Source organism: Macaca nemestrina, chromosome 1 (assembly GCF_043159975.1).
Source record: "Macaca nemestrina isolate mMacNem1 chromosome 1, mMacNem.hap1, whole genome shotgun sequence".
Taxonomy (NCBI): Eukaryota; Metazoa; Chordata; class Mammalia; order Primates; family Cercopithecidae; genus Macaca; species Macaca nemestrina.
Window position 1 is genome coordinate 200,223,731 of NC_092125.1, and position 15,754 is coordinate 200,239,484.

Consider the following 15,754-nt stretch of genomic DNA (forward strand, 5'->3'; position numbering starts at 1 on the left):
CTTACCCCCAAGTGCATGACTTTTCCACTGCTCTGCTCTTTCCACTCCTATGTGGTGTTGATGTCATTGGTATGATTCTGCATGGTTCATTCAAGTGAAGTATTTGTTTGTGGGTCCATCTGTCACATCAAATCTGGATTCAAACTCCAACGTGGGGCCTCTGTATTTCTGCGGACAATGTCTTCATTTTCACACAATGGCCCAAAAAGCCCCAGGCAATCAGCACAGCTGGGAAACCCAGAGGTTCATCTCAGATATTTGCTCATCCTTAGAATCCCAGCCAAATGTGTACCCCTTTGGAAGGGGTCTATTTGCATGCTAGAATAGAGTGCAAAGTGTGGTGCTTAATCAACTTGTTTCCACCTGTGACTGGGTCTCACCCACTCTCCACCCAACTCCATGTCCTAGGTAGGAGGGAAAGGACATATATTTCCTAACCTGTATAGACTGAGAGCAGTTTTCTCATTTGCAGACATGTTTATGTGTCAGGAGTATAGCATGCATGTGGGCACATGCACCCACAAGCCTTTTCACATCAAGGATCTTGACCCCCATGAAGCCTTCCCAACCCTTGAGGCATAGTTCCCCACTCTTCCTCCGTGCCCCACTCTGGATTCTCACTAGTAGTGATTTGTCTGTCTTCTCCACTAAACTGGGAGATCTTTCTCAGTGCTTAGCACAAGGCCTGGTACTTGGTAGGTGCTTAGGACTTGATGCATCTCAGTTGCCTGGAAACAGGGTATTTACAAGCTGCATCTCTGGTCCCATCACTTCTGTTGAGTTCTGTCTCCTCCATCTCTATCTACAGAAGCCCAAATCCTCCAGGATCACCAGCTTCTATCAACAGGGAGTCAAGGATATAAAAACCTTTAAAATGCTTTAGCATTAGAGGCTTGGCTCCAACCATCATTTATAAAAAATGTAGCAGTAATTATCTAGAGAAATATTTCTCAAATTTTAAGTGCCTATAAATCATTTGGGATCTAAAGAGCATGCAGATTCTGATTCAGTAGGTCTTCAGTGGAGGCCAAGGACTCTGCAATTCTAGTAAGTCCTCCCGGTGCTGACCATACTGCTGGTTCATGGACCATACTTTGAGTAGAAAGTGGGATCACACTTGGAGTAGCAGGTGGGTCCTAGTCTAACATGTTCCTGTCCTGGCACCATCCACAACACATAGTCCCATAGGCTACTCACTTGGTTGATTCTGCATGGTTCATTCAAGTTAAATATTTGTATGTGCATCCATCACATCAAATCTGGATTCAAGCTCCAACATGAGGCATGCCCATGTACGTGACCACGCACTTACACACATGCCCCACCAAACACAACTGCCACCTGGACAAGTTCTAGAATTGCTTTTGGTGTTAAGACCATACTGCTCTATAACTTCCCTCACTCCCTGATCCCTTACCTTTCCTGGCCATTCTTACTACCTGCTCTCTTTCTGTAGCCTGAGAGGCCGCACCCTGGAGTAGCTGGGAGCACGGCCTCTGCAGTCGGATTGCCTTAGTTCAGATCCCAGCTCTACCACATACTAGCTGGGTGACCTTGGACAGATGACTTCATCTCTTTGTGCCTCCGTTTTCTTGGGTGTAAACTGGAGATTATAATAATGTACCCACGCCACAGGGTTCCTGGTAGAATTAAATGAGTTTTCCTATCTCCCTTCCAAGGGACAAGGCTGGCTATAGTGCAAGTAAAAGCAGTTAGGACAGCGACACTAAATATTTAGTGCTTGAAATGTTAATGAATATCATTACTTTGATTTTATTTTATGCTCTTAACCTTCCCCATTACTGAAGCTCCCTCCTCCTTCTTTCCAGCTCTCTGACCGCTCTTGGACCATCTCCCCCATCGCTCCTCCTTTGCCCAGTCTCCTATTCCCTGTCACTTCTGCCCATGCTTCCATTCACCCCTTCTCCGATTCTCACTCTGCCCTCTCTCTCCTAGCCCTCTTCTCCATGCTTGTGGCTTCAGATATCAATGATTTGCTGGTGACTTCCAGATCTACCTCTGTAGTCCCCACTTAATCCTGAACTTCCAAATCTGTCCTTCCAGTGGCCCACTAGCTCTCACTGCTTGCATGCAGAAAAGGCTAAGTCCATTACACTTCTACAACCCACACCTCCCTCCTATCTGCCCTTCCCCAGGTAACAGAAGACATCACCATCCTCCAGGTGGATGTGCCACCAGATGTCATGTCATTTCCCCTTTGCATGAAATGCCTGCTGTCTTGACCACCCTGCCCCGACCCCTGAGGACTCATGGCCATCTCCTGCTTTTGCTCTTTCTGCCAAGCCCCATCCTCTCCCAGTGCAGAGCAGCCACCAGTATAACTGATCTCCCTACCTCCTCTCCCTCCACTTCATCCTCTTTACAGCCACCAACATCTTGCTAAAACTGAGATCTGGTCCACTCTGGATAGGAAGCCTTCTCACTGCATCCAGAAAAATCTTGGGTCTGGCCCCCATCTACCTATCCAACTTCAATTCCAGGAGTAGCCACACCCAGCTGCTGTTCAACAAACCTGGAATCAACAGTCCCTTTACATATATGGGTCTTCTGCCTAGGACACTCCTTCTCCCCTTACCTGGTTAATTCCTATGCATCCTTTTAAGATCCATGTCAAATGTTTACTCCTTGGTGAAGCCATCCTCCACCTGCCTCTTCCTGCTGTCAACTGCTTTCTGTTCTGCCCCGCATGGCATGCTGAGCTACATTCATTCCAGCACTCAGCACTCTGTATTGCAGCTATTTGTTTAATGCCTGGTATATCCCCTTGCACCTAACCCTGGATCCTAGCCCATAGTAAAGACTCAACAAATACACAAATGCTTGTTGAATTAATTAATGAATGTCTCTAAAGCATTCTCATAGGTGGAGCCATAAATCTCTCTTTTAAATTTTGACAACTGTAAAAAGGTGTTCTTCTCCCTGAATCTTTGGGCACTTGTGTGTTCAGTTTCCTTCATTCAGATTCACCTGTATGGTTTATTGATGCGTGCTTGTAGTCATACACACAGATAGACATTTGCAAACTGGAAATGTTTGTGTAGATCCTGTCTGGCAGCTAAGGTGCTCCAGCCATCTCGCCATCACCAACCTGACCTTCTGGTTTCTTGGCAGGTGTGTTCTTTACTTTCCACACCTTCCACCTGGAAAGTGGCCACGACTACCTCCTCATCACTGAGAACGGCAGCTTCACCCAGCCCCTGAGGCAGCTGACTGGCTCTCGGCTGCCAGCTCCCATCAGCGCTGGGCTCTATGGCAACTTCACTGCCCAGGTCCGCTTCATTTCCGATTTCTCCATGTCATATGAAGGATTCAACATCACTTTCTCAGGTAAAGAGTGTGAGGGTCCCTGAGGGGAAGAGACCATGGAGCTATTCGCTCTCTCCTTCTGCTGCCAGTCTCTGGTTTTCCTAGCAGATGGATATTACTCCACTCTCCAGTCCCTGGGAAATTGACCTCAGTGCTTCAGCAAAAGATGCTTGGGTTGGACCCAAGTAAGAACTTCCCTATAATGGTCTTGGAAGGAGTTAGCATGATCATTGAGGATTCTCCTTCTATAAAGGTGTTTAGGATTTGCTCTGTACATGGCCCACCTAACTGGATGAACTAGAGGACTTCACAAAAGACCCCTCCTACCTTAGTTATTCCAGATTTTTCTTCTGATTCCACTTCCATATTCCCAACCCCAGCAATATGAAAAAAAAAGGGGGGTTGAAATTAACATATTGGAGTGATTTAGTCTCGTTTGGGATCTTTTTCATCAATGCTAATTTTATAGTAATAGATAGTTATCTCTGTGTTTAGGGATTTGGAAAAGAAAACGCTTTTATTTGGCATTCAGGGAGGAAAGAGGACCCTTGGCTCCTCTCGTACCGAGCCCTTCGCCATTCTTATCCCATAGTACCCCAGAGTACCTCCCTCCACCTTTCTCACCCACGGCCAGGGGTATCACATGGATGCCTCCTGGAATGGACAAGAGGCATCCAGCTTCTAGGAACTGGGGTGTGGCCCAGCTTAGTCCCCTGTCAGCCCTCCAGTGCAGAAGTCACCTGTCACATCCCTGGGTTTGCTTGGCCAATGGGACATATCCAGCCAGTGAGACTCAACCCTTATGAGAGAGACCCTCCTTCTTATCACACAGCCCTGGAGGACTGCATCCTGAAGGGAGAAGCCCTTGCAGACAAGGGACTAGTCACGTCTATGCTGTCACTAGAGGCCCTAGGCAGGGCTTTGGCCCATAAATGCCACCGGTCATGCTTGCCGTCTGCCTAAGTGCCAACATAGCCGAGACATGGCTTCTAGTCAGGCATTTGGAGTATCTTCCCCAGTGGGAGTTGCCTGAGGCTGGGTCATGTACTCTGACCTTCTAGAATCCGCTGGTTGAATTTACCTAGTTTGGTGCCCAGAGAGAAGGAAGCAGGAGAGCCTGTGAGCCCCAAGGCACAGGTTTAAAACAGAGATGAAGGGACAGCACAGAGAAGAGCTGAGTGCTGAGGATCCTCAGAAATCCTCCTGGGAAGCCTGTCTAGGAAACACTGTGCCCTTTCCCACTGCTCACAGGAGTGGGTGCAGACCGCCCACCCTGACCTCCCCATGCTTCTCTCTGCCTCCCTATGCTTCCCCGTGCTTCTCTCTGCCTCCCTATGCTTCCCCATGCTTCTCTCTGCCTCCCTATGCTCCCCGATGCTTCTCTCTGCCTCTGCTCCCCTCGGGCTCTCACTTCTCTTTTGTGGGCCAGTGTCACCTTTTGTGGGCCAGTGTGCGCATGCCCTCTTCTCTGTCTTTCGTTGTCCCTGGCCCTTTCCCCCTGGCGTTTTGCCCGTGCGTTCCCATCTCCCCACAATGTCTCTGAGCCCAGATCTCCTGCTGCCTTTCCAGAGTATGACTTGGAGCCCTGTGAGGAGCCTGAGGTCCCAGCCTACAGCATCCGGAAGGGCTTGCAGTTTGGTGTGGGCGACACCTTGACCTTCTCCTGCTTCCCCGGGTACCGTCTGGAGGGCACCGCCCGCATCACGTGCCTGGGGGGCAGACGGCGCCTGTGGAGCTCGCCTCTGCCAAGGTGTGTTGGTAGGTGGTCACGTGCTTTCATTTTGCTTCACTAATGGGGTGGGACAGATTATAGTCAATTGATGTGAGGTGGTGGATGGCACACAGGCCAAGAGGCTGACTTAGCCCACACTTAGCTGCGGTGGGACCCGGGGCAGGGGACCTAACCTCCTTCCGCTCCAGCCTCCTTATCTATAAAATAGGGATGGCAATCCCTGCTTCATCAGGCAGTTCTGTATAAACTAAAGTGACCTTTCCAAAGTAGGCCCACAGTGGGCACTCACATGAAGTTGACTTCAGTACTCTCACCTCCCCACCCTCAGCACACAGACCCATGGCTTAAGGATGCCTCTTGCCGAGGAATCTGGATGGGCACCAGGTGAGCCTGTAGGAGGGAGTGTGACCTTTGCCCAGGGGGAGTCCCCATCTGGTGGAGTAGATAGCTGCTTTTACTAATCCAATGGCGGTGCTCACTCTTATAGATGCCTTAGGAAGACTTCATCCATTCAGCAGGGGAGGACAAAAGGAACAGGGCGGGGTCATGTATAGAGGACCCACTACATGTCAGGCATCTGCTAGGTTCTGAAGATACAAAAGTGGACGAAACAGAGACATTCTCCACTCGTGGCCCACATTCTGGTGGTGGGGACACAGGCTGTGAATATGTAGATGTGTGATGTGTCAGGCAGTGTTGGGGCATACAGAGAAAAATTAAGTCAGCTTAGAAAGTGCTGGAGCTAGGGTTGCTCTTTTATGATGGTCAGAAAAGGACTCTCTGATGAGTTGACATTTGGCCAGAGATAGATATCTGGGAGAAGAGGGAATAGAGGACCAAGACCCAAACCATGAGGATGCTCAGCATTTGGGGAACAGCTCAGAGGCCAGGCTGGAGCAAGCGGCAGGGAGAACAGGAGATGTGGAGGTTAGAGGCAGCTGTTGGAGGTTGGAACCGGGCCCTGCCTGCCTCCTTGCAAGAGCTTTAAAGAAGTGTGTTTAGAGCGCTGTGCCCAGGGAGTAGGGGAAGCAAGTATTGTCCCCGGGGCAGAGTGATTGCTGTCTGTCCCTAATGTATGAGGCTCCTGGGTACCTGTTTGCTCAATCCTTATAATGTAGGGCTGGATAAAACACTAGCTGCATTCATGGAGTATTTTCCATGCTCACTGTTAGCCATGGACCTCACGTAAAGTGAAATATTATATAAAACCCCATAAAAATATACAAAACAGATCAAAGCAGCACTGCACTGACTGAAACGGGGACCAGCATCTCAAATGCTGGTGAGGTCAGCTGTGCCTGAGACAAGTCCATGGAGCCCGCAGGCTATGCCGAGGACAGCTTAGACAGGCTGGCAAGATGGGCCGGGCCCAGGCTGTGCACTCATGCAGGCCAAGGTGGGGTCACGGCTCTGCCACTTACCAACGCTTAGATCTCAGGCAGGCCAGCAAACCCCCTCAGCCTCAGCTTCCTCATTTATAAAACAGAGATAACAGCATCCAACTCACAGGCTTTACTCTACGTTAGATGACATCATTTACATAAACCAAGAGGTGGCATATAATTATCATTTTGCCAATAACCTTTTAATCTGTATTTATCAATAACCAATTATTGTTATTCTGCCAATAACCTTTTACAATCTCAGAAAGGAAACATTAAAACAAAGCGCGGCAGAATTCTGTTTCTGACCAATTAAATAACCCCAGAGTTTACTCCGTCTCCTATAACCATCCCCAAAGGCATCCACCCGCCCTGATCTGGCCACACACGCTCAGAAACACATAGAACCCCGCCGCCCACCCCAGGAAGGTTCAGTTCATGTCTGGCTGCTAGCAGCTCCTTTAGTCTCTGGGAAAACATCCTCAGCTAAATGGTTCTGGGGGAAATTCTTCTTGAATGGGATTAACCAGGACCACAGATGCACACAGCCCTTAAGCTCTTGCCTCATTGATCTCATTACATAAACTCATTCTTTAACTTATTATTCCAATTACTGTTTGTTCATGACACCTCACAATATTTTCATTATTACATTTGTCTTCTGTTTCACATGTTATTAATAATGCACAGTAATTATAATCACCTCTAATTACTACCAGCCCGGCTGCCGAGGCTCAGGCTGGAGGCATCTCGGCAATGCCCACCGGGGGCTGCTCCCAGTCGCCATGCAAATTGGATGATTTAGTCCACATAGTGCTACCAGGAACATTCCCAGCCGAGAAGGAGATGAACAGCCCTGGGCTTTAATTCATAGTGTGACGTGGGTGGCAGGGAGGGAGGTGACATAGCCCCTGACATCAGGGGCCCCTGAATTTGATGTAGAAGAGACAGTCCTGACCCCAGGAGACCCCAGTCTGCAGCAGGAGACATGGCCCTGTCCTTGGGAATCCCGGTGTGATGGAGAAGACCTAACCCTCTGCCTCAGAAGCCCCAGGCTGATGGATAAGGTATAGCCTCTGCCCTTCACGAGACCCCTTCTGATGGGGGCAACAGAAGTCATAGATGCCAGAATCAGCCGCAGCACTTTCCTGCGGATGTGACTGTTTGTTTCTCTGGAGCATTTATTTGTTTCCGTTTGTGCCTGTGTTTGGCTTCTCAGTGCATCTGTTCACCTCCCCTGTTACTCTGGAAACTCTCCCGGAAACAAGCGCCGCATCCCTCTGTCCCTCCTGTCCCCTCCCTGGTGCCCAGGACAAAGGCCTGACAGGGAGTCAGGACCTGGGGATTGGCCAAGGACTGGCCACATCTAAAGCTATCAGCCCCTCCTTGTAAAGGTGTCAGGCGTGTGGGAAAGAGGACAGGCTCGTGCTGGGGCAGAGATGGGGCATATAGCTCTTATGCAGGAAGCAGGGCCAGGAAGGAGGTCCAAAAACACACCAAAGCCCATGTTTAAGGGAAGCCAGCTGTCGAGAATTAGGCAGAGGGCAAGAGGCATCAGGAACCGTGAGGTTGCTGTGAGCCTCAGGCAGCTAACGCACGCTTCCCAGAAGCTTCTCAAGCTTTCTGCTAGTCCCAGAATGCAGGCAGTTAGGGCCCCAAATGGAAGCAGGTAAGCCATGTAGATTAACCTGGGACATTGGTGGAGAGGCTACTCTGTGCTAACCATTCCCCTATGTTTACCTATCTTATATATAAAATCTCACGCATTGATTCTACAGTCTTATGAGAATGCTATTATTGTCCAGATGAAGGCAGATGAAGAGACTAAAGTTCAGAGAGTTTACACAATGTGTCTAACTCCAAAGTCCATGATCATCCCACTGCACCACAGGCCTCTGCCTGGATGGAAGGGAAAGGTAGTATCTCAGAGAAAATGGAGAGATGCTTCAGAAGGCTGCCCATGTGATATGACTGAGTAATAAATGTTTACATATGCATGGCCCTAAGCAACTCTCCCTCCCCTGCACAAATCCCCACCCTCATCTGAGATCATCAAAGAAATGTACACATGCTGGAAACGTCTGTGTAAATTATCAGCAGCCACTGCCCCCAGGGAGCCTGTCCACCGCTGTCCCTTGAGTTTTATGAGCCATCGCAGCACATTCATCATATTTGGAAGTTTTGCAAACAGACTAAGTTTAAAAGTACTGTAAAGTCAGATTTCTTCTCCGAGAGAAACAAATGAGGCCTTATATAAAGCCTTAGGAAACTGAAGCTGGTCCTGAATTGAGCAGAATGCAGGGAGGAGGGTCCATTGAGAAAAGCCGGGACTTGGTGGTGGGACATATGGCCCCCAACTTCAGAGGACTAAGGAGCAGCCTTGGGGACAAGAGAAAACACAAGACATATAACTAAGCCCATGAGCAGTTCAGCTCTGAAGGTTTCCATGTGCTCCATCTATGCTGCCTCAGTCTAGTATGCTCCTGGCTTAGGGTAATTAGGGTTAACTATAAGGTCCAAGCAATGGTCCTTTGGTCAACCCCAAGGCTTTTCCAGCCACAGACTGTGCCTAGACTAAAGGATACTGGGGATGGTTTAGAGAAAGCAGACTTGCTACCAGCTGCCTGAAAGATTCAAGGCATGCTCCAAATTCCCCATATGTCCACACGAATAACAGGCCTGCCATCTGGACTTGTATTTACATCTTTCCGGAACCTAATTATTATTTTTAGAACTGTACATCTTCTGAGGTCAGTGTACTCCATATCCATTCATTTATTCATTCATTCATTCAGTAAATATTTATTTTACAGACAATCCAGGCTAAGCCTTGGAAATTCATAGGTTCATCCAGCATGACCCTAGCCCTCAAGTTACTGACAGTTTAGGTGGGGGACACAAACAGGCAGCAAGCAGTCAAGGTGCAATATGGGAAGTGCTCAGATACAGGGAAGAACAGGGAGGGGCCCTCCAATTATTAAAGATCCCATTCCTGCATGCATGCCCTGAGCCTGCCGTGCCCACGCACTGAGTGGGTGTTAAGGAGACAGTAACATGACCAAGCCCCAGAGGATCCACAGTGCAGTAGAGGACATAGAAATGTTAACAAATAAGTCAAATAAAATGGGATGACTGCTATAAATAAAGGTATGAGAACAATGGGGAAAGAATGACTAATTCTGGAGGAGGAGAAGCAGGTTTCCAGAGGAGGGTGTGATTTCATTAGCTGTTGAATGAAACAGGCTGCAATGAGACTATGCTAAAAACTTTCCCCAGGACCTAGGAGGTTGAGTTCTCAGTCCCCTCCTCCTCGTGAATCCACAGAGAGACTTGGTCTCAGTGGCTGAGTACCTGGTTCCTTATCTTTAAACCAGAAATGATAATTGTGCCTACTTATGGGACTGGCTGTTGTGACTAATGACTGAAATGGTTCTTGTAAAGTGTCAATCATGCTGTTTTGCACATAAGGGTTAGCGATTATGATGTGATCTTGCCCCCTCTTACTTTCTATTCTGTGATACTGAAAGGTTTCATCTCTCCTCACTTAACTGCCCCCCTCTTCCCCTGACCTCCTCCTTGGTCATTTCTGTTGCTACGCTACTATATGAATAGGTACATGGCACGGCTGCTTTATAGAACTGTGAAATTGTAAAGGGTGCCCGGTGGGTTAGCTTCTGTTTCTGTAGAAGAGAGACAGACAGAACAAGAGACAGAAGCAAACCAGGCAGCACCATAGGTAGAGAAGTATTTCTTTTTAAGTTTGAGAGGCATTTCTGTAAACAGTCCAACAACTGGACAGACACACAGGCATCTTGGCAGGTAGACAGGCAAATGAACTTGTCATCTTTGTCAGGTTCTCCAGAGCTGTGAGTTGCTTTCTGGATGCAGCTGATGGGGGTTAATCTATGGTTATTGTGATTCTCTTTCCAGCTGAGTGTGGGAATTCAGTCACAGGCACTCAGGGTACTTTGCTGTCCCCCAACTTTCCTGTGAACTACAATAACAATCACGAATGCATCTACTCCATCCAGACCCAGCCAGGGAAGGGGATTCAGCTGAAAGCCAGGGCATTCGAACTCTCCGAAGGAGATGTCCTCAAGGTAAAATTGATCAGTTTCAGAGTATGTATGTTACACTATGCAATAGTCTTGTCAATACTCACTCCTTTGTCTCTGTGTGAATGATCCAAACTTTCTCCTTCTTTCCTGAGTCCCAAGATACTGTCCTCACTCATCTAGGAGAAAGAGAGGACCAAAAGAGAGAGGTATATGGGTATCTAAGAATATGGCTTTAGAGTTTGTTTGGAAGCTGCCTGCTATCAAATGTGTGTGTAATTGAGTATGGGTTGACTGCATAATAAAAGATAATAATTCAGCTCAGGGAACACGGCAAAACCCCGTCTCTACAAAAAATACAAAAATTAGCTGGGTGTGGTGGTGCATGCCAGTAGTCCCAGCTACTGGGGAGGCTGAGATGGGAGGATCACTTGAACCAGGGAGGTTGAGGTTACAGTGAGCCATGATCATGCCACTGCACTCCAGACTAGGTGACAGAGTCAGACCCTGTCTCAAAATAATAATAAGGTTGGAGCAGCCAATGGATCCAGTTTTCCATTTTGAACCCTGACTGTCAACATGGATAATGAAGAGCTCATAGAACATGTGTATATATGCATGTGTGTGTTCATTTGTGTAGCTATGTGTTTATGGCTATGGATGCTTTCTAAAATATGTTTCCACATGTGTGTGAATCAGTTCCCATGTATTTATTTGGTTTTGGGGATCTGTGTCTGTGCACACCTGTGTCAGTATATTGTGTGTATGTGCACTTGTGCATTGCATATGTTTTAGTTGAATAACAGGCTATTGCAGTAGCTTCAGTGTACCACGATGATGGCCTGGTGTGGCAGTGGGGTTAAAGAAAGTGAGTTCAAGACATATCTAAGAGAAAGAAATGGTAAGACTTGGATTACAGAGAGGGTCATAGAGAGGATTTGTTAAGACACTCATCATATATGTCTTGTATTTCTTTGCATAAATACAAAGAATATGGATTGAGTACCTCCAATAATGTGTGGTGTGTGTCTGTGTAATCAAAGAGTTGAGCATGGAGAATTTATTAAAGAGCTGCCTTAATAAAATGAATGACAAGGAAAGCCTCATACAAAGCATGTTCATTTTCATCCTAGGCCAAGGAATTTTTTTAGCTTTTTCTAATATAGTTTTATTCCTTGTAGCCAGAGAAGTCCTTACATTAGAAAAAGTTGAACCAGAGCCCACTACTCTGGAAAATCCAAAGAGAAACCATTAAATTTCCATGCTTTCAGATTATCTCCAGATGTGATAAACGTGCTGTCCTTTTTATATACAGTATATGGATACTCCTGGCCAACCCCCTGGGGCATATGTCCTCTAGGGTGTATAGTGTGTGTGTGTGTTTGTGTGTGTGTGTATGTGTGTGTGTGTTTGAAATGCATTTCTCACTCTTACCTAATCCTTTTTGAACCCAAGAAGATGCACTCATGAGATCACTGGCTGGAACTGGATGTGCCTGAAATGGGATAGAACAATCCCATTGGCTTCTTAAGCTCTGCTTTCCAACCCCACATAAAAACAGTGTGTGTCTCCCAACAAGAGAACACAAGACAAGGGTTTTATGCCCTTCTAATAACCATGTCTTTAGGCATCACCCTTGACCTTCGCTTCTCTCCATCCATTTGAGTCTCAGAGGCTGCAATCAGTCCAGCAGTGCCAGAGGGACCTCCTCTCTGTAGAAGTACAGATGGAGCGATGTGAGCTGGGCAATGCAGAGGCTTTCTTGGATGAAGGCCATTAGCACAAAAAGCCAGCATTGAGGCATAGTTTACAATTTTCAGGTTTTGAAGGGAGTATAAGCAGCGGTTCTGTGCAAGTGACCTGATAGAGCCAGCACAAATGGCTCCTAGGTTGCTGGAGGTCACATGGAGTATGGCCAGTGCCATGCTTCCTCACTAAGGGAGTCTAGACTCAGAATAGCACCTAAGACATAGTCAGCAGGTGTGCACACTCAACGGCACCGTCAGGGTTCTGGCTTCAGGGTCAGGTGGGCAGCTTAGTAGATAAGCAGAGAGAGTCTTTCTGAAGTGTTCAGGGTAAAAAAGCAGGAGGGACATGGGGCATAAAACCTAGGTCAGAGTTCAGGGAGGACTAACAGAGGATGCGGGAGCCCAGGTAGTGCACACACGCACACACACACATGTACACACAAACACATGCACACACACGTACACACACATGCACACACACACTCTTTAGCACCAGGGTAAGAAATGCTCCTGCTACGACCTCTTTGAGTTTAGCTCGTCTGCTCTCCCTTAGAGACTGCTGAATGTTTCCATTCCCCATTTCCATTTTCCCTCTGTAACGGTGTACCAACCAGAAAATTAACCGGATATGTGTAAATATTCAGTAGATCAGAAGACGGAGACATGTCTGAGGAATCAGAGCTAATTGCCCCTCTGTAGGCAACAAAGAACAGAAACATACTTTAAAAGCTCCTAATTTGTATTCTTAAGAGAATTTGAGAGAATAGTATATTTATGACACAAAACTAGGCAATAATGAAAACAGAGCAATCTGAGATGAGGAGAGATTAAATAGAGATGAAAAACATGATCACCCAATTAAAAAATGGAATGGAGGCAATGAACGGAAGATGGTAAACCACAGAAAAATGAAATCAGTTTATTAAAAGATAAATTTGAGAACTTCTCCCACATCTCATAAGGAAATGAAAAAGAGGATTATTTTATATTAATAAAATGGATAATCAATCCACAGTAAAACTTTATGTGCCAAATAACACAGCACAAATAAATTAAATAAAAACTGCTGGAAATGTAAAAAAATTTAATAAAGTTACAGTCATCATGGAAGATTTTAATATACCTCTGTAAGTCTGTGATATATCACCTAAGTTAAAGATAAATAAGGATTTGGGTAACTTGGATGATGTAACAGAATAAATCAGAAGAAAGTAGGAGAAAGATACTTTAAACATAAAGGCAGAAATGACTAGAGAAACAAAACTAAAAAACAAGAGCAATTGTCAACAAAACCAACTGGTTTTTTGAAAAATAATAAAGTAGATAAAACTGGCAGAACTGATCGAGGAATAAAGAAGCCACAAATATGTAATATTAGGAATTGAAAAGGGACATAATCAAAGATATAGGAGAGATAATGGAAATAAGAAAATGTTTAGGGATCACGCCACTGCTCTCCAGTCTGGGTGACAGAGTGAGACCCTTTTTCAAAAAAAAGAAGGAAAATGTTTAGAAACAACTGTAAGCCAAGAAATCTGAAAGCTCAGATGAAATGGAAATTTTTATAGATAAAAAGTACTAATATGAAAAAAATTGAAAAAACCAATAATCATTAAAAAATTATAATTCCCCCATATCCTCTCTCAAAAGCCCCAGGCCTTAACTATTTTACAGGTAAGCTTTACCAAAACTTCAAGAAGCAATTAATCCCTGCAATAAACTGTTCAGAAGAGAGAAAAATAAAGATCCATCTCCCAACTCATTTTTGTTAATGAGGCAAGTAGAAACTTTGGTATCAAAGAGTAAAATGATGGTTACCAGGGGATTGACGGAATGGGGAGATAATGGTCAAAGTATAGAAAGCATCAATTAGACAGAAGAATTAAGGGTGTTTTTTTTCCTTTGAGATGTATTGCACGTTACAGTGAATATAGCAAATAATAATGTACCATACATTTCAAAATCACTAAAAGTAAATTTCAAATGTTCTTGCAACAAAAAAAGATAAGTATTTGAGGTGATTGAGGTGATGGTTATGTTAGTTTGATTTACTAATTCCACATTGTATTCATAAATCATAACATTACTTCCTACCCCATGAATATATGCAGCTATAATTTATCAGTTTATAATTTAAAATAAAAATTTTAAAAAGAACAGAAATCAGAAACTATTAGGGCATCTCACTTTTGATCATAGATCTAAAAATTCTGAGTATAAATCAGATTGAATTTGACTGTGTATTAAAACAAAGATGAGACCATCCTGGCTAATACAGTGAAACCCCGTCTCTACTGAGAATACAAAAAAAAAAAAAAAAATTAGCAGGGTGTGGTGGTGGGCGCCTATAGTCTCAGCAACTTGGGAAGCTGAGGCAGGAGAATGGCGTGACCCCGGGAGACAGAGCTTGCAGTGAGCCGAGATTGCAGCCACTGCACCCCAGCCTGGATGACAGAGCAAGATTCCATCTCAAAAAAAAAAAAAAAAAAAAAAAACAACAAAGATGACCAAGTAGGTTTGATTCCAGGAATGTGAAGATGTGTCAAAATTAGAAAAGCTCATAATGTTATTTGTTAGACAAACCATATGAAATTGCTATTTTTGTAGGTCAAAACTGTTAAAATATTGGCAATTTCATGGCTCAACCTAATATCCTATAAACAGATTAGCAAAGAAAAAGACATTATCCTGCTAATACACCCCAAAACATCATGTGATTAAATTCAACACCCACTCATGATTTTTAAAAATATCTCATAAAACTACACGTAGAACTTTCCTAATTTAATAAAAATATTTCTACCAAATGCCTACAGCAAACATTATACTTAATGGCAAAACTTCCTAAAAATTTTCAGTAAAGTCAAGAACAAGATCAGTAGTTCTACTATCACCAATAGAACGCAGCATTGTGCTGAAGAGACAAACCATTACATTTATACCAGAAAAAGAAAAAAAAAAGGAACTATAAAAATTAGAAGGGAATATAGAAAATTGTGACTTTTGTTTCAAAAATACAAAACAACCAACTAATAAACTCAAAATCAATAAGAAAATTAACAAAGCTTCTGGTGTTTCTATAACCAAATAAAACTTGCAATCAGGAGGGAAAGTCTCATTTATAATAGAAACAAAAACTATAAGACACCTAGAAATAAGCCCTCCAAAATGTGCATAATCTTAAATGAGAGAAGATAAAATTTTATTTTGATATTGATGTAACTAAAATAAATGCCGGGAGATTTCATGCTCATGGATGCACAGAGGGTATGAACAGGCAGCCACTTCACAGAGGAAGTAAGAACTGTTGATAAACATATAAAAAGATGCTCAACTTCAATGACGATCAAGGATTTACATATTAAAATGAGATACCATTTTACACTCATCAAATTGGAAAACATCATAATACCCTAAAATACCAAGTATCAGCAAGGATATAAAGCAATGAAAGCTGTCAGACGTTGCTGGTGAAAGAGCAAATTGGTATTCCTTTTCAAAGAGCAATCT

The 15,754-nt window shown here is 44.7% G+C and overlaps 1 protein-coding gene across 11 annotated transcripts in view; it reads left to right on the forward strand.

The window, feature by feature from the left end:
- The window catches only part of LOC105495216 (CUB and Sushi multiple domains 2), a 656,530-nt gene that overhangs the window by 454,293 nt on the left and 186,483 nt on the right, over window positions 1-15,754 (forward strand). For all 11 annotated transcript variants that reach the window (XM_071096465.1, XM_071096467.1, XM_071096468.1 and 8 more), the window contains 3 exons: window positions 3,133-3,348; window positions 4,897-5,085; window positions 10,372-10,541. In XM_071096465.1, the coding sequence (XP_070952566.1) occupies window positions 3,133-3,348; window positions 4,897-5,085; window positions 10,372-10,541 (575 nt within the window). The remainder of the gene's footprint in view (window positions 1-3,132; window positions 3,349-4,896; window positions 5,086-10,371; window positions 10,542-15,754) is intronic.